Source organism: Gasterosteus aculeatus, chromosome 4 (genome assembly GCF_964276395.1).
Source record: "Gasterosteus aculeatus chromosome 4, fGasAcu3.hap1.1, whole genome shotgun sequence".
Classification (NCBI taxonomy): domain Eukaryota; kingdom Metazoa; phylum Chordata; class Actinopteri; order Perciformes; family Gasterosteidae; genus Gasterosteus; species Gasterosteus aculeatus.
In genome coordinates this window covers 9662429-9686012 of record NC_135691.1, presented here as the reverse complement: position 1 = coordinate 9686012, position 23584 = coordinate 9662429, and the positions used below count along the sequence as shown (strand labels likewise).

Below are 23584 nucleotides of genomic sequence, written 5' to 3'. Positions count from 1 at the left end.
GGGGAAAGGTCAACGGGGGCTTATATTGCAACAAGAGACCACTGGCAACACACACACACACACACACACACACACACACACTTTCACATGAAACGACTGTCCGTACAGACACGACACCGACCAAACCAAAACACACCTTCACCCACCAAACAGTTTTGCTATATTTGTATCTCTGACGTCAACCTCAAAAAAGGAAAGAAGCCAACGTGCTCGCGCAACGAAGCCAAATGAATGAAGCCAACGGATTTCGAGGTTAAAACTTCACTGGAAAGAAAATATACTTGCCTTCATAACTAAAGAGGCGAACAGTCATGCCGTGCACAAAAAGAGCGCCGTCGCAATTAAGCATAATTAGAGCCTGACGTCGTATGGCGTTTAATCTCACGTTCTATTCATCTGTTTGGGAGGTTTTTTTCCGTCTCGTTTGCCCTTAAGAAAAGAAAGCAGCAGCATCCCTGGCCGGTGTGGATAGTAGCAGAGAAACAAAAGGATGACCGAGGCAACCAGAGGGTGGGAGGTGGGACAGTCAAACTCAGAGGATGAGGTGAGCGTGAGCGATGGAGATAAAAAAGAAAGAAAAGGAGGACAGAATGGCGTGAGGAGGCTAAAGTGGGGCAAAGAGGAGGGAGGACAGCGACAAAAAAACAGCTCAAAGGGGAGAGTCAGGTGAAGCAACCGGGGAGACGGGGGAGAGAAGAGAGAGAGAGAGAGAGAAGCAATGCTAGACGGAGTTTGAAAAGTTATATTTAAAGCGACTGATAGAATCGACTGTGTGCGAGCAGGCAAAGGGTGTGTTTGTTTGGCTCCAGATACCTCCGTGCTGCCAAGGTGTTACTGTTCTACCACCATGCCAGGGTCAATACACACACACACACACACACACACACACACACATAAAAACAGGGCATGAGCCACCATTAAAGTGACAGAAATGGGGAAATAGAGTGAAAGACAGTGTGGAGGAATTCACATTGGCGGGATGTGAGAGGTGAGAGCTGACGAGACAAAGGGTTGAGGAGGAATAGCAGTAGGCATAGAAATAAATGAGATAGAGATAAATCAGAGCGAGGGAGAGGGATGGAGGGGGAGGGAGAGGAGGGAGGATCACTGGGCTCCGCCAGCATGCGGGGATCAGTAGCAACAGAATGAGACGGAGAGAGAGAGAGAGAGAGAGAGAGAGGCTGGAGCGCGCTGAAGGGTCGGAGCAGAGCGCACCGGCGGACTTAAGGACTATCACACATGAGAGAGAGAGCGACATGGAGAACAAGCACGCCGACTAAAGGGGAGGACAGGAAAAGGTAAGTGACTGAGGAGGCAAAGGGAAGACAGTTGTTAGAAGAGATCAGGATGTGTACAATAAGTGTGTGTGTGTGTGTGTGTGTGTGAGTGAGAGCGTGCAAGCCTGAAGTGCTTATCGCGTAGCTGGCGGTTATAATTCTTTATTTGTAAAGCAGCTCATTCAAGACTTGAGACAGTGGCCAGGATTTGAATGGATGCACTGTTGTTTGTATGGAAGCGAGCCACAGTGAGCCCAATGGAATAATCCTGAGGTTTAACCTCTGGACTGTGGAAGCCTCCTTGAAAACATAAACAACACAGCCATTGGCTTCGTTTTGGGCATCTTGTTTGTACACAATCTGTAGCTTTGCCAAAGGTGTGTGCATCCACCTCAGGACGCCGTATTCATTATAGTGACGGTGCCTGTGCAAATTTGTGTTCAAAGAAACAGTCTGATGCATTAGTCCATTTGCGTGTGCATGTATATGTGTGTGAGTGTGTGTGTGGCAGGTAGGTAATCCCACCCATCTGTCACAGAAGGATTTGCTGCATATGATTACGTCTGGGAGTGATTATGTGCATAGCGCTTATTTTGCGTTTCACCGCACAACATCAGTTCTAACTTTTGCATTCCATAAGGAGTCCAAATGCTTCGTTCAATGTGCAACGTGTGTGCGCTCGTCTGTGTGTGCGTCAGGTTTTTTTTTTGCGTGTCCATTCGCTATTAAAAGTGTTAATATGGGATTATACTGCAACAACCCTTCTCTTATATACTAATGCCGCCGCTGTATATCTTTGTGTTGTTGTATGTGTGTGTTTGCATGTGCGCATGAATCTACAGTGTTGAGAATTGTGTACTTTACTGTTATATAACCTCAGCGGCCAGCTTGAAACGTGAGTTAAAATTAAGATTTGTTGACATGCAGGTGTGCTTGTGTTACACAATCAAACAGTCTTGGCGCAGACAAACACATCAAGTCAAAGACAGAGTAACAAAATCATTGTAGGTCTCTTTTCTTTCTCTATTATTTCATTATGTTTAAATACTAATTCTGTTGGGATTACCTTTTTGCAAAATATTTGCTCTATAAATAAGTGACAAATATCAGACCCGTACGGTTTGAAGCATTATTGATATACAGTGAATGCAATAGTCCTTGATTGTACAGGGTGTGTGTGTGTGTGTGTGTGTCTACAAATACTAACTGCTTTTCTCGGTTTTCTTCCTGGGATGAAAGAATGATGCAGTCTGCACTAATCAAATTTATACATATTCCACTTTTTCTGACAAATGAGTTATTCATTTTGATTGATTGTTATTATCTTTATGTTTCCTTGTTTTCCATTAGTAGTGTTGTATATTTGCTTTTAGTCCTGAACAAACAAATAAAACATTGTTTTGGCAGTGATAAAAAAAAAAAGAGTAATTTACATGTCTGATATTCAACTCATACCAGTAGATCAAAAGGTATATTGTAAACAACTGCAGCATGGAAATCATTTGAAAGAGTATAATGCAAATTAGAGGCTGTGGGAAGCCAATCAATAGGTCTGGACATTCAACAGCGTTGGCTTTAATTGCACCACTTTTCTCCCGAGAATGACGGCTGACGGGGAGAAAGAGATATAAAGGTTAAAGGAGATTGACAGCGAGAAAGAGTCTTTCATATTGTGTCCTTATGTGTGTGTGTCACAGACACTGCCAGGTGTGAGCAGACGATGAGATGCGGTGAAAGAGAAAAGGACTAGAGAGTCAGAAGGGGCGGGAGATGGATCAGGGAGAGGGAGGGAGGTCAGCCAGGGGGGCAGCAGGATGGACGGATGAGAGGAGGAGAGATAGACTGGGGGGGGGTAATGATGGAGAGATCGGATGGGATCCGTGGACAGGATGAGTGATAATGGTAGGGGACAGAAAGACGAGATGATAGAGGAGGATAGGGAGAGGAGAGACAAATGGAGAGTAACGGCAGGTGAAAAGGAGAGATAAAAAGGTGACGGAAAGAGGGCGGTGTGCAGTTAAAATCAAAAATAAAATAATAATAATAATAAAAAAAAGAAAAAGAAAAATGCAAAACAGACCAAGCAGTATCACAATCTATTAGCATACTGATACGACGTGTGTGTGTGTGTGTGTGTGTGTGTGTGTGTGTGTGTGTGTCTGGTCATCTGCAGCTCGTGGACTAACTAATGGGCTTTATTTTCCCTTGATGGTTTAGAAGATCTAGTTTTCCACTTCACCGTGTTTATCTCTCGCTGCTCCGTATTTGTAGACAAATCTCATTCACATTCCGTCTCCCGTTGGATTCTCGGCTGCGGTGCTCAGCGAATACACAGAACAAATGAATTAAGCCGGAGATGGTTATGTCAATGATCCTTGTCTTTATTCAAGCCCTTTCCTTGATACCGCTTTTTAAATACGCCTGAACCATAAAACCAAACAGATTTATTTTCTTCCCACTCTGAGTGGAAGAAGACATCACGTCACGTCCTGTCCTACTTTCTTCCCTCGTAAACAACTAGAAGTGGTAAAAACCTTTTCAGAAAAAGCTGGATTTGTTAACACTCAAAGCACAAGTGAAATGGCTCCAATCATTTCAAATTAAACTAAATGGATATCACACTTTATTTCTCAGGAAAGCTAGTCTGCATCTAACAGAGTTAAATCATCTGTGGTTCATCAACAACAAAAGGCAGAGAAGTTCTTGCAAGGGCCAGAACTGGAAGCCACGAGATGCGTCACGTTGTTGATTTACGTGTTTCAAAACCTTCCAGAGAGCTAATGATGTAACATCTGGACGTACAAACACATCAAGCCTCCCTGATCGGGAGATTCTCTGGAGCTCAGCGGATCCAAAAAGTACCGACGGTCAGAGCCGGTGATAATAACACCGGACGCTCAAAGGAGCGATGATACATCTCGGCCTTCAGGACTGATGTCAGACTGGCCCTTTTCCTGTCGGTGTGGAACGAGGGCTTTCTATCATTGTCCCATTTACTGTGATGCTCCCAACATCTCACACATCACTGACTCAAGTGGGGTGAAAACCTGCAGGTTGTTCTCTCTCTTCGCAGGCTAACGTGTCCTATTAAAGTCACGTTTTGTTAATGTGTCCCCTGTACGCTCTTAAAATAAGCCAAAGCCCATTTAGGAGCAACAGGGTCAGCGATCATTTCGGTCTCAAAGTTTGGGACCCGTTGATGTGGATCACAGCCCTTTGCAATATACCAGTTTTTAATCATAGAGTAAGGTTTTGTGAATGTGGAAAGCTAGATTGAGTTGTGCGTTTCCCTGTTTTCATTGTTTGCACCAGCTGCCTTGAAGAGGAGCCCGAGTGTCGTGGAATCAGTGAGGAACGTGCGGCCTGCTTCAATGAGAACCAAAATAGGATGACGCAGAGTTCGCCGAGATACTTGGCGTCTGTTAAATGAACACTCACCTTAGTGGCACTTGAAAAAATTCTGTCTAAAGTGCACTCTGCCTGAAAAATACAATAAACCCAATTAAAATGCACAACAAAACCGGCTCCACGAAGCCAAGCAGGCTTCCGGGTTGTTTTGATGATCATTACTGGATCCTTTCCTTCTCTCTGAAGTGCAGTAATAACATATGTTTAAAACGTGCGCACACACACACACACACACACACACACTGCAGCGCAGCTTGCAAAAGACATATTGTCATTCACAAACAGAAGTATTTGATATTTCTCCATTCGGCACAACGCTGGTCCATTTCCGTCCGTTTACTGTACTCACTACAATTACATGTAGAACATTGGACGGGAAAACCTTATATTGCTACACAGGATTCTCTGTAATTCTGCTGACTTTTGCCGTTACCATGCTCGTTCAGGTGAAGCAGAGCAGTGGTACCCGTTATGAGCCGTTCAGCCCAACTGACCTGCCTGGCAGCCCTATCAGCTGACCACGCCGGCAGTATTTTATAAGCCATCAATCACATCAAAACAAGGTCTTAATGATTTAACAGCTCACACACATACTTAGCTGATTGTTGTGGCTCCTGAGCGAACATCCCGCTCTAGTTTCTTTCTCCAGTCATTCATAGATAAATTATTGTGCATGTAATTAGTTCAGATTGTGTGCTTTTATTCATATCAGGACGGATAAGTGACTCGTACACATATTCGCGTTCATTTGGAAAGTAGCGCCTTGTTCCTGCCGAGCAAAATTGCTGCAATAAACCATCCTAAATCCTTTTCATCAACATGTAAAAATCAAATTCTAAGAAATAGTAAATCGGTTGTTGCTTTGCGCCCAAAAAGCAGAGAAAAACATCTGACTACATTACCCAAAATGCAGTGCGCGCCCTGTCTAAGGGCCAATAAAGCAATGTGTTTGTTCTGGTGGTGAGTGGGCGAGCGACAGTGAGTGAGAAAGGAGGGTGATTACAGAGCAGTAAAGCGAGTCTCAGTCTCCCTAAAACACGCACGCACACACACACACACACACACACACACACACACACGTCAATCGGCAGTTGAAAAATGAGGCTCACCTTGAAGCGACAGAGGACTAGACTCGCTGGAGCATTCAGCGCTCTGTTACTGCTGCAAAGGCGTGGGTGAGCACTCACTCACACACACGGACAATTACACACACACACACACACACACACACACACACACACACAAGGCTCTGCTCAGACTGCTTCAACTGTAGACTTCTTGAATACCCTAAATCCACAAACTTAGCGTAAATGAAACCGGTTAAACGTAGAAACCGATGTCATGAACTGTTCATGAACACCCTGCTGTGTAAAGGCGTTTTGTGTTGGTGTGTTTGTGTGTAGGGGTTGTGTGTGTCTACGGGTGAGAGAGGCTCAAGCGCATTGATTGTTGGCAAGCAGTGTGTCCAGCTTTCCATCTTCCTCCACTTTAATGTCACGGTCTCCGTGGCACCCGTCCTTCTCCGTCATGCTCCTCTCTTTATTCTTCCAGCAAACACTCCAAAATGAGCCTCTTCTTCTCTCACGCTGTCTTACACACTGACACCAGATGCTCGCACATCACTTTCATCTCGTCTGTGATCCTTCTCCTTCATCCGCTCTCTCCCCCTTATCCCTCCACCACCTTTTTGCACCTCCCGGCGCTGCTGCCCCCCCCCCCCCCCCCCGCTTGTCCTCTATTGTCGCCTCCCCTTCATCCGGTCACCTGCCAGTCTGCCGCCCGCTCAGTTTGCCCAGCCGGAGGTGCGATGTGGGCGAGAGTTTAAGAAAAAAGGAGCCTATAGCGACAGAGGGAGAGGGGAGTGGGAAACGCACAGTAAATCAAAGGCAGCGTGACAGATATGGAAAACGGGGCGGTGAGTGGGAAAAGTGCGACAGCCAACTCGGGTAACGATGAAAGACGAAGGCGACTGAAGGAGAGCGGTGCCCAATTAGGTGTAGAGAGATGGAGGGACCAATAGAGTGGTGGAATGATGAGGAGAGACACGTGGGCATCAGAGAGGGAACTGACCGTCTGACAGCCTGCAGGTCAGAGGGTGAAGAGTGAGACATGAGATGGGCAAGCATGTGTCCTCCCACACAAACACACACACACACACAGACAGAGGGAGAGGAAGATTGTTGCAGCAGGTGCTCTGATGTCTGTTGTGGTTGCCGAGGGAAAGACAAATGCATGGAAATGAGCAGCAGAGAAATTACCTTGAATTGACTCATCTGAATCATCCCACGGCAAACTGCTCGACAACACGTACACACACACACACACACACACACACACACTCACAGGAACATCTGCGGTCCTCATGCTCCCCGTTGCACACAAAAACTTCCCCTTCCATCGGTAAATTTCAACGCCGAGTCCCTCTGTGGGCTGCAACATGCTCACAAACAAACACAACTGAAGGGATGTTTGAACTCTGGGGTCAGGACCCGTGTGTGCTTGAATCCAGACTTCTACCACGGTTACCACGGCAACCAATTAAAAACAGTATGGACTCTCAATTACGTGTGACCCAATAAGCTGAGGTATAGTAGCCGCCCTTGAGCCAAATACACTGCCACCATTTTCAATTAAATAGCAACAACGTGTCCCTGAAGTTGAAATTCTTTGATCTTTATTATTACGTAAAGCTCACAAACACAGCTGAGCACAAACCACCGAGTACTGTGTGACGACACGTAGATGCTCCCATAAACCCCAGACACAGACGGAGGACATTCTAAATTTAAACTGTTCCCAATTCTATACAGCAGTCGATGGACACGCCCACCAGCGTAATAAACTGCATTCGCTCAGTTTTAATAATTCATGAGAAATGAAAACTGAAATTCCAAAAGAGATTGACTAAATTAATTACATTTGCTGTCAGGGAAATAAAGAAATAAAAAAGGGCTAAAACGGCCATTTCCATTCTGCACATGCCGCCAAAGCAGCATGTGACATACGGCTTAAACACGAGTCGCGGTCACGCCGTCCGCGTTCAGTCCGCTACTGAGAACACGTCTTTAACTAGGAGGCCACTACTGAAAGGCCCGTTTCCTGAGCATGAATCTGACGTCAGTCTTTGCTGTTCAGACAGGCCTCCTAATGGATTTCTTTCCACAGTGAACTCATGAATTTTTTAACTAACAGGAACATATTTCCCCTATTTTGTAAAAGAAAAAAATACTGTAACAACCTTGACCCTACAGCCAGGATCTGCGCTGTGATGTTGTACCAGCTGGCCCAAAATAAGCCCTTTTTCCTTTCTCTGCGTGTGTGTGTGTGTGTGTGTGTGTGTGTGTGTGTGTGTGTCAATAATGTGGTAAACAGAAAAATGAATTCAGTTTGCTTACTGATTTATTGGACTAGCTCAATTTCATCCACAAATTAGTTATTTGGCCTTAAATAGACTATTATAAATCATAAATATTCTGGGACTCCAGCATATTCGCTCCCCGATTTGGCCAGGGATCGGATTTAAATGAAGGTGCGCAGGAAGAAATTGGCTGCAACTTCTGACCTTGATGTACAACATTTCTTAAATTTCTTAAATGAATGTTTGTATTATGTGAAGAGACAGTGTGGCAACCTGGATTTGGTCTCTTATTTAGTCGTTTTGGCCCGTTTTTGTCCAATCTGTGCTCATGATGTGACCCTATTTCCTCCCAAGGAAAAATCCGTTGCCCCAAATTTGGCAGCTAATCATAGTGTCATGATGCAAGAGTTTAGTCTCTAGTCATTGAAGTGGGTCTAATTTCTAACTTTACTCCTTTAGCCATTAAACGTTGACCATATAATAATTAAAAACCAGGCATTCAAAATAACCTTTCCTACCCAACACACAATTAAAAAAACATTTAGGCAACATGACTGTCTTTGAGAGTTTACGATTACATTACACTCAGTGAACAGATTTTAAACCTGTTTCCGTGAGAGATGTTGAAGGACGATGCATCGTTTACATACTGCTGTGGGAGGAAAACATTACCTCATTTGAAATGCGTCACGCTGTGTCATCACGCAATGAAAGACCACCTGCAGTCCCAAACTAACCAAAGACATAATGACAAACTGTGACTAGAGATAGAAACTGTTACCAGTTCATTCAGCCCCCTCTACAGAAATGAACTGATGAGATTTAGAGTTTTGCCTGTGTGACTCCCACCTACCTGCTGGTCTCATCAGAGGTTGATGGTTCTATCGATCCGGTCAATGTGTGCCTTCAGTATTGGTTAAAGCTTTTATTTGGTGCTTTACCTGCCCAACGACTGTGTCTTCCTGCTAATCTGACAAGCACTCCCTGTCTCCCTTCTTTCTCCTGTCGTTTCGCTCATTGGGCCTCTCTTTTTCTCCCTCTTTCTAGAACAAACCTACGGTGCCCATGGACTCCGTCCAACTCATCATCTGCGGGCCATCGGTTAGAGGCCCGAGAGAAGCCTCGACTGCGATGTCCAATCAGTAGTATCTAATCTAAAGGAGGTCATTAAAGGAAGAACATTGAGAGTTTAAAATCGTATTGGATATTGAGTTCCTGTCTCCAGCATTGACATATAAACACTCTCACTCTACCTCACAAACCCGCTACTTCATTTGGCCAACAAAAGCTGGATGCATTCTGGGTTCGAATTGGGTATAATCCTGCTGACGTTAGCTGATGTCACGGCCCGCCTCCATCATGTTCAGCTCGTCTGGGGGCTGAGCCAACCTGCGGAGGATTATGGGCAGGAGGGTGGCCGACCCAACCAATCCAGTGCCTGCGCTGGGGGTTCCCTTGGCAGGGGTGCGATGGGGGCCGCTGTGCAGTGTCGGCGTGCAAACATCTCCCGGACTGCGGACTATCGCCTCCGTCAAACGACACGGCAGCCAACCAACCGACACACATCGGCCACACACCACGGAAACCTGCAAAACGGCGTCAGCGGAGAAGGCGGGAGTCGTCGGGAGTGACAGCAACAGTATGCCAGTGTCCAAGGAGCGATCGCAGAACGAGATCAACAGCCTGACACAGGGCAACATGGGGTCACAGGGGCCGGGCAGCCGGGTTTACTGCCAGGTCAAGACACTAAACCCCACGGACACGAGAAATAAACGGACAGCTAGGTACACAAATGGCAGCGTGGTGGCCTCCGATGCAGTGGGAGGAGTTTGCAGCGAGGCCGCAGAAGGGGAGGAGCCGGCCAGAGAGAGAAGGAGGGTGCAGTCTCTGCGAGGAGAGGGCCATCGCTCCGTGTTGAAGAGCGGCGGTGCTTGTACGACTGTTCACGCCACCCCGCCGCGGCCCTGCCGGTTGATGCCGACCTCCCCACCCAGTCTTTGTGGGACATGTGGGAGGAGACGATCACAGATCACACCGTGCACAGGCGCATGTCGCAGGAAGGCCGTCAATCAAATAACAGCCAGCCAGACTTTACCGAATCCGCCACGGAAACCCAACAAGTCCAGAAAGGTATCCGCTGCGGACCCTGAGCAATGCAGCAAAAACACAGACGCGGGAAACCCGCCCACGGGCGCGGTACCACAGCTTTCGCACACTATACCAAAAACACACAGCTCCCACTCCAACCACACATCAAACAGCAAATCCAAACAGCAGACGAGGCCGCATTCTGCAGACTTTACTCATTACAAGGACACAGCAACGCAAACAACGGACTCAAAGATGCACAACAACACCACAGCTACCGCGCACACGCAGCACCCACAAACACCATCCGCGGCGGCCCGTTTGACTGACAAACAAAAGTACGACTTGGCCGACAGCCAGCGCGATGATGAACTCACACACCCACACACATCAGTCTGTGTCCCTCCTAAACAGACAGCTCCGTCCCCTCACGGCGACTTCGAATCGACCGACACCCCACCTCTCCCGCCGAAATGCTCCCCGAAGCCTGCTCGTTCCAAACCGGCCACACCTGTAGCACAACCTAAAAACACTCAGGACCCCACACACACACCTAAACGGGAATCCTCGGAGCGGATCAAACTCAAGGACGGCGCAAGACAGAAGAGCAAATCCTTTGAGGACCACACTCAGCCTTGCAGGACTCATATGAAAGCACAATGTAACGGGGCTCCGGGAGGGATGTTGTTTGGACCCGCGGGGATCGCACCGCGCGGGCTGGAGGGGCAGCTGCACAGCGTGGAGGAGAACCTGCAGTCCAATCAGGAGAAGATCAAAGTGCTTCTCAACGTCATTCAAGACCTGGAGAAGAGCAAGGCCCTCAGCGAAGGGTGAGAGAGGGAAGTAAATGGGGGGGGGGGGGACCAGAGGATGTGGTGTGATGAGACAAGACTAGAAGATTAGACACCGAGAGAGAGAGTGAGAAAAAGATAAGGATGAAAACAGGGAGCAATGATGGAGAAAAAAAAGCAGATCCAGAGATATTAATTGCAAAAGTGCTCTAGTGAGAGAGGGAGAGAGGGAGAAGAAGACGATAGGGTGTCAAGCGGGAGCACTGACACTAAGGGGAGAGTACATTTAAGTTTTATAGCAATATGTACCAGTAGGCTGTCAACTCTGTGTAATAGAATTGAAATGTCAGGCCGGTGGAGAATTGCTGTAGTGTGCATGCGTGTGTGAGATTGATGTACATGTCATACGTACCAGCCTGTACGTGCTAGTAGATTTCCTCTTTCCCGTCACATTCAAGGGTATGTAACCCCAGGGAGACACCTTAGCTCTACACCAAAGCAAACTAATCACTTCCTTTTTTTTCCTCTCTTCTGTTGAGCTTTTTATTCTCAAATTCTCCTCGACATATATTGCTTCTCCCCATGAATCCCTTCGTTTCAATCAACGGGCTCGCCTTTCCCAGAGGCCCTTTCACCTACTTCAAGCTTTTTCACATCCTGCTTTCACACCAACCATTCCTACATTCTTAATGGATCCCCGCTCGCTCTCTTCCTCCTTAACTCTTTTTGCACCTCCGCATGTGAATTATGCCTGTGGCCACTAAATCAGTAATATCCCCTCTGACCATTTTGTGATTTCCACCTTCTCTCCAAACCTGACAAGCTGTCCCTCACTCTGCCCTGCTGTCATGTGTTGGCTGTCACTCTGTTTGTTTCTCTCGCTCACACTCCTTTGACTTCTCTTCCTCCTCTTCACCATTTCACCTTCAATGTCAGCAGCTCGTTCTCCTGTGCTGGATGTTCGATGTCTTTCTGCCGTCCTAACCCCCTTTCTACCATCTCTTTCCAAATCCTTTATAACCATCGGTTGGTCTCATCAGCTCCAATAACCTACCTCGAGTTGTTCTGATGTTGGGAAGTAGATAATTGTATAGAAACACCTCTCTCCCCTTTGCTTAAAATGCTCTTTGATGATCCTTTCTCCACCTACACAGCCTCTTTTTTACTCCTTACTCATGGTTTACCTGCTTCTTAGCAATATGTCTCTCTAGCTTTAGACTAATCCCACTCATATTAACCTCAATAAATGTAATTATTGTGCAGGATGCAAAATATGGCTTCTAAACTGCGTTGTGTACTGTACGCGCTGGCCTGCCTTGTGTGGCACTGTGTATATTCACATTTCTCAGTATGTGTGTGTGCCTCATTATAAATAGGTGACAGATAGTGTACAAAAGGCACACAAAACAGAAGGGGAGAGACAGAAAGAGGCCGCAATGGAGGGATGAGGACATGAAGAGTGAGGAGGTAAAGATAAACAGCAAGTAAGGGGGTCTACATGTGTCTGATGCTGTGCCAGAAATGAAAGCGCTTCAAGTGAGCTGCTGTGATAAAAATGTCAGCTGAGCAAAGAGCTTGTCGCTGTGCTCAGCTCCTTGTTTTCTTTTCCCTCCCGAGGCAGATAGTTGTCTTTTCTTGTGCCATTTGTCTCTTATAAAGACTGGTAGGGGAGAGAAATAATGCCAGTCACACGGTGTCCCTCCATGTAATCAAAATGTCTGTTTTTGCAACATAAATGAGATTATCTCCCATCTGCACAGTTCAGTAAAGGGGCAGCCAGAATATCTTGGCAAAACAAAGTGTCCAAATTAAACAGCAGCAAGCATGCAATGTTTTCATCCGACTTCATTTCCCAACAAGGCTCAGGCTCCGTATAGTAAGCTTGATCCAGCTCATGCTTAGTGTGTCTATTTGCACACACCATTCGGAAGGATGGCTGCGGTAAAATATACAACATGTTCATTGACAAATGCAACATCAAGCTTGTGATGTTTGGCTCCCAACTACCCAACCCGTCCCTGCGCTTGGGACGGGTCAAATTAAATAACTAAATAATATAATTCTCTTAAAAAGGTATGTTTTGGACCAGCTGAGCATGTTTATTTGAGCATCTACTGCATGTGTGTGCAAATGTTTTACATGTGTTGTTTCTGCAGTCGCAGCTCATACAGAACGGGTCAGGACATTAACAACTGCCCCACCTGCCAAAAGACAGCCTGCATCATCTACAGGTAACCCCATCAAGATAATGAGCTTACTGCATTGTGTAATGCAATGACAACTCACTCTTTTCCTGCAGCAGAATAAACAGCCCTGAAACTTTTTCATCACTTGGTTTTCCCCATTTTCTTTTCACTTATTCAGCAGATCTATCGTTATCATTTGATTTTATATTAGCCTTTCATCCTGGTATCCTGCCGCTCTTTGCCCTTTCCCCTCCTCTCATAATCGTGCTACTCGTACAATATATCCCTATTACACAATACATGTGAGGCTATAAGTAATTCAGTATCATCAGTTCTGAAAAAGATTAGATGGGGACGCTCTCTCCGGCAAAGCTATTTACACATAAAAGAATCTTCTGTGCAAACAAGCAAATTAATTCCACACCTACAGTAACTGATGTGTCTTTCCTGCTCCAGTCATCCTTCGGTGTGTGACCTCAATAAGTAATTGCATTCCTAGATCCTCTGCAACCTCACAATCTGATTCCCTAATCCTCCCATCACCTCGTCCCATCCATCCCTTCTTTTAATCATAACGTGCCTGCTCAAGCTCTCCTACTTTCATCCCCAACTTTCAATCCAACTGGTTTCCGCTGTACGTCCTCGTTCCATCTGTCAAATGTCATGGCTATAATAACCTTTGACCTGCTGGCAAACCAACCTCCAAAACTCTGCCCCGTCTCTGCCAACCACCAAGTGTGTGGTTTACCGTCTACATCAGAAAATATCTAATCGCTGCCGGGAATAATCCGGCATTAAAAACCTCCTTTTTGCACACTTTTGTGCGGGTAACCAAAGAACAAAAGCTATGATTGGAGCTAGATCTGCTTGTTCACAGTCATAAATATAGATACATCTTTCTTGCAGGCCCACAGGGGGTGTAGACACATTTTACAAGGCCTTCATCTCTCCAGGTTTTCCAGCAGCTCCACATGCACACACCTTCTGTATTCTCACTTTCCACAACTCTCTGCTGCCCTTGATCTTTATTAACACAGCAGGATCTTTGGCAAAATAATAATGAACTCCAAGGAGAAATGACTGTCACATGTCGACATACGATCCCATCCATATATTCATGAAGATGTAGACAGATGGGAATGAACATGCATTGACTCCCCCCACTTACAAACAAAGATGAAACACCTGCATTGCAACACACACGCACATGATAAGCCTTGTTGTGTTTTTTATTAAAACAGCCTGCTCTCAAAGATGCATTCTCTCACTTGAATGTGATGGAACTGCATTTTGAATACGCAGCAGGCAAAAAAAAAAAAGATTCCAAAAAGCATCAAAGCTTTGAATATATAATACAGTATAGACTTTCAAGATTAGACTGATATATTTTCAATCTGAAGAGTGTGTGGCTGCATAATCATCCAATTCAGACATTTTATTTCACGCTCCACTATCCGTTCATTTGTACCCAGCAAATACTTCATGCATACACAAATGCTACTCAATCCACCAATAAAGGGAATCAGATTCTATTGCTTGATGCAAGTGCAAGCTTTTAATTTGCATACTATTAATGATTTTTGACAGATGATCAGAATCCTCTTGATGGGCCAATATATGAAAGGAAATGTGATTTCTTTTCATATATTGGCGTAATACTTTCAAGAATTACACACATCATGTAAGCAGAAGACATTTTTAGATGCACATTTTGACAAAAACAAGTCAAAGTCGAAAGCCTGCGCAGAGAGGATTCTGGGTAAAAAAAAGATGCCAGATAGCTGAGAGAGAGATACTCATGCAGATGATGAATTACTTGTGCGACTGACACATCCATCTTAATGAATTGTTGTGGAAAAAAGTGGTTTAAGTGTTGTCTGCCTGAAGACGTTTTGCCATTGTGTGTCCTTATTAATCTGCATGAGGAGAGACGAGGGGAGAGGAACTTCCATCTTCCATCTTCCATCCATCTTAACCCTGTCACGCGCATAGCTTTTGTCCACCCTCCCTTCAAGTAACATTTTGCAGGTTTTCACAAGGATAGAATCAACAATAACACACAGTCTCACACAGCGTTGTGAAGAGGCGGAAAAAGACAGCTTGCACAGTGAATTAAGGGCAGCAGCTTTTCCCCACTAAAACAATGATGACGGTAAAGATATGGCTGGAGACACAGGGGGGAGGAATGAAAGAGGGGGCGGTCGAAACTTAGTGAAGTGTGCATTAAAGAAAAAACAACACAGGAAAGTCCCGCGCTCTGAAACACAAATTCAGTAGCTGTTGGACAAGTGCACCACTTTACCTTCTTACCTTATATATAGGCTGTGTGTGTGTGTGTGTGTGTGTGTCTGTATGTGTGTGTAGTAACAAAGTAGTACATCACCTCCATCATTTATTCATGGCAGCCATCTCCCCCCCTCTCTGCCCATCGGAGCTTCCACCTCCGCCTCTATTCCCTCCTCGCCGCTGGTGGCACTTATCCTCTCCTCCTTCACCTCCCTCTGCCTCTTTGTGTCTCTCCTTCATGACCTGCCCTGTTTTATTAAAGCTTGCCTTGCCCTTCATTTAGCAATCCTTCTGTCTCCTGGAGGAGAGTGATCTTCTGTCCTCTCTCCTTATAGAAGTTGCCTCCCCTCGCTCGCTCAGCCGTGAGGCTTGTTGTGGAAGATGCACACGTCGGTGGTGTCAGGGGAGCACATATGGGGTTGCGCAGTGTGTGTGTGTGTGTGTGTGTGTATTGGGATGCTGGATTACTAGAGGAGGGTTATTGTATTAGCGCTCCCTGTGGTTCATTAACTCCAGACGTCCCGTGCAGCTCCGCCCCTGTAATCCAAATCTACGCTCATTCCCTCACGCGCTTAAACACAGTCACGGACAGCAGAGAGAATCTCAAAGTCCACCAACACTATACGAGCCGAAGCGGTGGGCACTTCAGAGAGATGGTGAGGGGGAAAGAGCACGAGCGAGGAGGGGGAATGACAGGGGCATAGAAAAAGAAAGCCAGGAGGGTTTGCTTTGAACATATCAGAAGAGCCCCAAAAATGTGCTTCCTTTAGCTCCTCCATTTAGCAAATTCCCCTCTCATCTTCTTTTGCTCGCTTCCCCGTCCCGCTCTCTTTTTTCCCTTTCTCCCTCGACTGTTTTCCTCCCACCAGCTTGTGATCTATCGCCGCATTAAATCACCCCCCCCCCCTTCAATTGCTCTCTCTTTCTTTCCTCTGCAGCGTAGAGCATGATTTCCGACAACAGGAGGGACGTTTCCAGGGGGTTCTGGAGGCCTTGGAGGGGGAGTGCGATGTATCTGCACCCACTCCGACCAAGCTCGCCCCCGCCTCACAGGCCTCCTCCTTCCCCAGTCGGCCCAGCGCCAGGGCCCGCGTCAAGAAACTTCGCAAGAAGTGTTTCTGGTGGCTGTAGTACTTGGAAACACGAACAACCTTCCACATGGCGCATGGTGATTGCGTTATAGGACACCAAAGGCCCAGCAGTTATGAAACAAAGCTTTTCCCTCTCGGGCCTGTCGGTGTGCAGTGTGTTTGAGTACCACCTAAGCAGCGCCGGCGTCCTGTGCGTCCCATTAAATGGCACTTCCCCCACATCCTCATCTTTGGAAATATACAGCAGGTAACCAAGTGGGGAGGGAAGAAATGCACTGAAGATACAAACAGGACCAAAGCAGCTGCTGAACTTTCCCTTTCTGATGTGTCTCAAAAGGATTATTGAGAAGCGGATCCACACGGGTTCCTCTCTGCGGGACCAGACTCCGTGGTTCACTTCTGACTGTGAGGGGACGGTTTTCACACAGCAATTCCGTGACAGAGAGATGAAGCGTTGCCACTTTGGATTACAGACGTGCATATTGTTTTTGTCACTCGGCTGAGTGAGCTGCCTGAACAGATGGACCGATGTATGAACGGATCGAAGCCAAGAGGGATTCACACTAAAGCTGGGTATGAATACTCACAACCATTTTGGATAAATGGCACCCATTAGCGAGGGGAGTCACAACAAGACAGAAAATCCAAGCAATCTAACAACTGATTGACATACTGTGTCTTTGGACGGCTTGAAAGGCACATTTTGAATGTATCAACAACTGAAGAGCAAAGAGGGTATGAGTGGAAAATGAGCTGATGGAAACAAAGAGACTGCAGAGCAGTGGAGACTATTAAGACTGCGTTTAGAATACATTAGGAGACAGTGAGATGTGGAGCTGATCGCTGACGGACGGGCCGTGTCAGATGATAACGCATTCCGTCAGGGAGAGTGATTGATTCTCTCCTTTATTACCATTCAAAACAAGAGTGTTTTGACGTAAGGTCAAGCAAGTTTCAAGGCTTTTCCAGCACACGCGTGCATACAAATGCCTGTGCAAGTGGCATATGCTGCTATAGGTGTTGACACACAAGTGCAGGTTGCTCACTGAAACACAAGCAAGCACTCAATACACGCACACGCACACACACACGTAAACCAATGCAAACTAAAGTTATAACTCCATATATTGGCCTGTAGTAATGTTTCAACATTGTATCAATAGTTGTAAAGCCTTAGCTAATGATGCCCCAATACATTCTGTACAAACTAGGCGAATATGTGGAGTCCCAAGTTCAACGTACACAAACAGTGCAGCGCTCTTGTCGTGCAACAGATGGAAAGGCCTAAATAATTACTTTCATTTAATCGGGCACCCAGTAACCGCCGGATGCAGATCCAAAGTCCTTTTGAAATTTTTGCACAACTTACATCCCCTTGTTCACTTTTAATATAGCATAAATAATAATTTCCATATCTATTTAGCATTTTGGGCACACTGCTACTGCTAGAGTTTTCATTAAGCTACAATAGAGAAACAAAAATAGATGTTTAAAACATACAGAATACATCTTACATCCACTTGCTTCTGGCTGATACGTTGCTGCCAATCAGACTCCTGGATGACGCCACACTTAATAATTAACCAAAACAGCTCCCATGATGCCACTATCTCCCTGATCTTCCTCTTGTATGTGCAATAAAAAGTGTGTATTTTAAACAAAATGTGCCGGTGTAATACGTTTCAGAAAGAAAAAGAAGAAATTAAGAGTGGCAGGCTGGAGTGGATACAGCGTTGGCTTTTTCACGCATCCACTTCAAACGCCAGGGAACAAAAGACAGGAAAGAAGGTTCTGCAATGACTGAGTCAAGGCACAGGCAGAGACAACGCCGGCGCAGAGGGGCATTTACTTACGATCAGAGCGTGCTCGCGACCCATCGTGATGAATGTCCGGTTGATGATCCTCAGCAGAGACACCACGATGTCCTGGATATGCTGAAACGTTTCACCCTAAAGAGATGCAGCAGAGAGCAAGAGGAAAGTCAATGTTGGACATTTGTCTGACACATACTTTGTTCGTAGAGCTATTTCGCCTTCTTGTGAACTCTCCTCACAGAGAAAACACCCACAGTCCAAAGCTTCACTGGGCCTCTGAGAGGATGATTGGCAGATCAAATAAAACATGGAAGATAAATTTGAAGTCCATTCACTGTTTAGAAACGGAGCCTCACCATGGACATGCAGTCAATCACCTCCAGTGTGGACATTTGCACCTCGAAGGCACGTGGAGGTGGATTTTACTTTTGTGCAGACCTGCTTTTGTATTCCTGACTTTCGCTCTGAAACCAATTATCTGTAATCCTTTATTTCTCCATCTGGCCAGAGGCAAACGAGAGGGACCTAGCGGTCTGCTCAGACCAGCTCCTGCTGATATCATTAAAATATCACGTCAACTAAATGGCAAGAGCAGGTACACATCGAAACCAGCAACTTTTTGTTTGTGTTATCAGAATCAGAATTGATAGAACAATTTAATCTAAACATAGTGGCATAACTAGAAGGATCTTCTCTGCATTTTATTGCTCTGCTGCACTTTGGACCCTTTTAGCAAGCATTCATCTGTATTACTTTAATACTGGAAATGCAAAAGCTGGTCAATACATGATGAAAAAAGAACCTGGAGTAATATCTCAGAAATTGTGCTAATGAGGAAAAAAAAAAGAAATTATTTCTTGATGAAGTATGTGGAACAAGAGAAACGTGCTCTGACTAAAGACACATGGAAAGAGCACAAGGTTCTTTCTCAAAATAGCATCTGTATCCATGTGCAAAGGACCTCACATACACACAGGTACACACGCGCACGCACACACACACACACAGACGCAGACACACACAAAGCTACAGTGAAGCGGTCAATGGAAGCTGACTCAGACTTGCCTGGAGGAAACTCAGCAGTAAAGCATCTGCTGCATCCAAACACACTTTACCCAAAATGCTCCGAGGTGCATCCGTGTGTATGTGTGTGCAACATTGTGTGCATACAAACTAAATTTGCGTTTGTGTACTCTTGTGTCGTTGTCCGATGAGTAAAGCGTAAAAGTAAAGACTGGAGAGCCGAAAACAACAGAAGTAAAAAAAGACTCAAAATGTCACGGCTCTCTGGCATGCGTGTGTGTGTGTGTGTGTGTGTGTGTGTGTGCGCCGGCCTGATTGCTGATGATTTTAAAGATGAAAATCAGGTAGGCGAGATTAAACCACATTGAGCTGGATCACAGACGTCAACTCTTCAGGTGTGTCGGTGTGAGTAGTTGTGTGCGTTTGTGTGTGTGTCTTGTGTCATCAAGAATACCATTTCCATTCAGCCTGCCTCAAACTCTCTCACGCACACAAACAAACACACACTCAACGAGTGAGGCGCAGCTGTTGTTCCTATAAGACAATGACTGAGAATAGACACCGGAGGAGAGCAACAAAAGCGACGCACAAAAAGAAAGGGAATGATTTTCAACGTATTCATAATGAATTTGAATAGATTATTAAAAATCCACCTGCCACATGTCCACTCTCTTAACGCACGGATACACATTTGATTCCTGGTTATGTCTTGTGGGATTCATTTACAGCCAGTGGGATTTGTAGCTAAGTGTGTTCACAAGTTAAATCTACTGCAGGCAGCACACACATGTGTAGGTTGATACACACACACACACACAGCTCGGTTCTCTGTGGGTATTTTGGTATTCTGAAAAGTTTCTCAGAGAGTTGCAGACAAAGCCGTGAACCACGATGCTGTTCATTCATTCCAAACTGAAGCCCGTCTGGTTTATCGTCTCTATGGCGACGTGACGTGGAAAACGAAACATTTTTTTCAGGGGGGAAGGACAAAAGCGAGAGAGCATCGGCACTCATGCGTCCCTGTCTCTGATTGTTAGCATTGTCACACACACACACACACACACACACACACATCTTCCATACAAAGAACCCCACACCAGCATCTGTTTATTGCGGAGTCGTCTCATCCACATCTGTCTCCCTCTCTTCATTCCTCTCTAGTTGGGAGGCATCTGTGGTGTGACGACTTAATCGTGCTACCCAGAGCGACGAAGAGAGAGACAGAGACAGGAAGAGAATGCAGAAAGTGAGAGATGGATAGCAACGAGGTGACTGTCTGTCATCTCCTCCTCCTCATCCATTTTCTGTCCTTCTGTTTCACTTTCATCATCTCTACAGCTTCCCGCATCTCCTCTTTGTTATCGTCTATGAAACAAACGTGTTCAACTACGTCCGTCACTCATTGACTCTCCTGCTCCTTCACTCGCTGTTTTCGTCGTCCCTGCATGAGCAGTTTTCATTTATCCGGCCTATATCGAAAAAAACAAAAGCATACGCATGTGCGTTTTGTCCCTTCAGGTTTCTTATTCGATTCATCGTGTGCAGATCCACAAGAGCCCAATAAGCAGCCAAGTCGACAGAGCTCCACAGTGCCTGCAGGCAAGCCGATCCTAACAGAGCCTTGAGTCCCGACAAGCTCTGAGAAGTTGGCTGCATAACTGCAAAACCGATCATTTGTGAGATTTACGGGGGGTTTTTTGGGCGATGAAATGAGCTGTGCGTCTCACCACGTTGTCCCTGCTCAGCACCTCCAGAATGTTGTTGAGCAGCTCCAGACTGTTTCTCCTCTCATCGTGAGGCCCGTCGGCCATAGTAGCGAGGGCCCCGCTCAGCTCCCGCAGCATCATGGGTAACAGCACATCACGGCACTCTGCAGGGGAACAAAGCCACGTGGGGTTAAAGATGACGGTCGGGTGTAATAAGAGAGAACATTTGGATGGATTAACAAAGGTTTAACATAGTTTAACAACTCATCAATCACCTTATCTCTCAGACTGATCCTAATCGTTACTAAATCATGTGTAGATTCGGTCAAAGGTGCAACGTATCATCAGTAATTACCTCAACTTGAGTGTTGTCCTTGAAATCTTAAAGATACATTTTTTTAATGAGTCCAAAGTATTTTACACAGTGAAGTATCGCAGAGATGCTTTGACCACTACTTTTCCGGTCATTATTTTTTCCCTTGTCTTCGTGGCCTCCACCTCCTCCACCTGTATCCCTCTCTAGCCGCAAGTTGACTGAGCAACGCCCGCTGAGTGGAGCCGCATCACAACACTCACTCCATCACACAAACGCGCAGAGGGCGCGTGAAAGGGAAAAGAGAGGCAAGGAAATGCATGAGTCACCGAAGGACGTCGATGACTCAGAGAAAAGGAGGGAGGAGACGTAGGAGGAGGCAGAGGACAGCGCAGGTAGAAGACATGCAACAGGAGAAAGGCAACGTTTCAGTGAGAAAACAGGAAAAAAGTGCAGTTTCTCAGTGCCATATAATTCAAATATAATTAACATCATGTTTCATGAGAAACAAAAATGTCCATTAGAAACCAGAGGGAGGCCTGCTGGGCTCTAGCATTACAGTACGGTGTTCTGTTTGCTTTGAAACCCTGAACAACCCATCAAATAAAAGCTCATCATCTTTTCTTTTTTCACATAGAGGAAAACAATGGGTTGTGTTTTATAGCACCAATGTTGTGCACGCAATAATTACTCCGTCTGCCCTCCAGGTGCAGATGGAAGAAAAACGGAGGAGAAACCACAATCCTGGTTAAACGACCGCAGAGCTACATGGTTCCTTATTTCTATTAATCAAACAAAAAAAGCAAGCTGGTATTTCTGGGTGCAACATATTCACAGAGAGAATGTGAAATACAGAGCGTGCGGGGGCTTTGAACGCGTATTCTGTTGTGTGATGCATTGCATGAGTTTGGTTCTGTGCAAGGAGCCACACGGGAAACATAACCACAATAGATAATTTCCCAGATGTGCAGCGAGATGGAAAGAAAACCTTCCCTGAAACTCTACACATAACATCATCGTGAATACACAGGAATACCCCCCCCCCCCCCCGACAGGCATTAAGCCTTTTGCTAAGGAGGGTCTTGATCCAGCCGACACAGGGAGCTGCCTTAGTTCAAAAAATCTTTAACTAAATAAAAACTTAAGCACCCTAATAGCTATAAGCTCATCTCCAGCATCCCACTTGCGGTTTGAATATTGGGTGGAATTGCCTTTGATTTGACCTTAGTTCGAAAATGCCTCTATAGCTCCATAACATGAGCATAAAAAGGAAGAACCACAGGCTGCCTTGGCAATGCTCTTCCAGACTAGGAGGCTGATAGTCTTCAGTCTCCGATGTGCAGTATACCTTTAACTTTGCAGGCAATTCTCTGCACCTTGCAGAGCTTGGAAAAACATCAGGAATGTTAATATCTGCTGCTCCAGCCTGACTGTGAGACTTCTTTGAACTGCACTCTGGTCCTGAGGGGTTTTCATTCTTGTAAAAACACCAACTACAATGGTGTGCAGCTTTCAGGTTCTAGGTCATTCTTTAAGAGGGCATTTGAAACTACAGCTATTTCAGAGGAACATTTGTCCTGGGGCCCTGCACGGTGCTGACCGCACACTCTGACCTCTGTGTGGAGGGTATATGTTTGTACCAACAAAGGGATATGCAAACAAAAAAAACATGCACACTAATGAGCCTGTGTGCATGTCCTCTTTTTGAACAAAAGATGCCTCCGCGCAGTGGATGACATCAGTGCTCCAGTCAAACATGGTGGGTGTCTGTTACATTTCTTCTTAAAACCTTTTTTTTTTAAACAGAAACACAACTTGACGTCATTGCAGGGACTTTATTTCTTGTTCTAGGCAAAATAAATATGAATAAGAGTATTGTTAGAATAGCCTGGTAGTTTAACCATCTCTGAAAAGAATAGTCTGCATTTGAGGACCGTGAAAAGCAGAAGCTGCAGAGAAGTCCGGCCCTTGGTTGCAATAATCTTGAAAATGTAGCTTCTCCTGTACCTCCCTGGTTTCTCCTCCATCTCACTGGTTGTTTTCCATCCGAGTGTAGAACAGCACTTTGTGTGCCATGTGCTCTGGCTTTTCTCTGGCTTGAGCGACGCAGACAGAACTTCCTTCCGGGCTCCAGACAAATCCGGGATCCTTTTCTAGGATTGGCAGCGTCTAACCCCAGTCATGGGTCCCAATCCTGTCGCCGTAAACCATTTTTGCAGAGCTCTGTTTGGTCGGGCCTGCTA

General features: G+C 45.8%; 2 protein-coding genes across 2 annotated transcripts in view; one reads left to right on the top strand and one right to left on the bottom strand.

The window, feature by feature from the left end:
* dock2 (dedicator of cytokinesis 2) overlaps positions 1–23584 on the bottom strand; it is a 67680-nt gene that overhangs the window by 16207 nt on the left and 27889 nt on the right. The window contains exons 25-26 of the mRNA XM_040173547.2: positions 21050–21192; positions 18339–18434 (exon numbers count right to left, since the gene is read on the bottom strand). Of these exons, the coding sequence (XP_040029481.2) occupies positions 18339–18434; positions 21050–21192 (239 nt within the window). The remainder of the gene's footprint in view (positions 1–18338; positions 18435–21049; positions 21193–23584) is intronic.
* On the top strand, positions 1148–18148 carry insyn2b (inhibitory synaptic factor family member 2B). Its single transcript, XM_040173545.2, has 4 exons — positions 1148–1298; positions 9091–10961; positions 13079–13153; positions 16333–18148. The coding sequence occupies exons 2-4, from the start codon at positions 9445–9447 to the stop codon at positions 16523–16525; spliced, it is 1785 nt and encodes a 594-aa protein (XP_040029479.2). The 5' UTR covers positions 1148–1298; positions 9091–9444; the 3' UTR covers positions 16526–18148.

Bases quoted from the DNA above. Each gene is read 5' to 3' on its own strand.
- insyn2b (XM_040173545.2), top strand. From the start codon at position 9,445: ATGGGCAGGAGGGTGGCCGACCCAACCAATCCAGTGCCTGCGCTGGGG. The intron at 10,962-13,078 runs GTGAGAGAGGGA...TTGTTTCTGCAG, and splicing joins AGCAAGGCCCTCAGCGAAGG to TCGCAGCTCATACAGAACGG. The intron at 13,154-16,332 runs GTAACCCCATCA...TTTCCTCTGCAG, and splicing joins ACAGCCTGCATCATCTACAG to CGTAGAGCATGATTTCCGAC.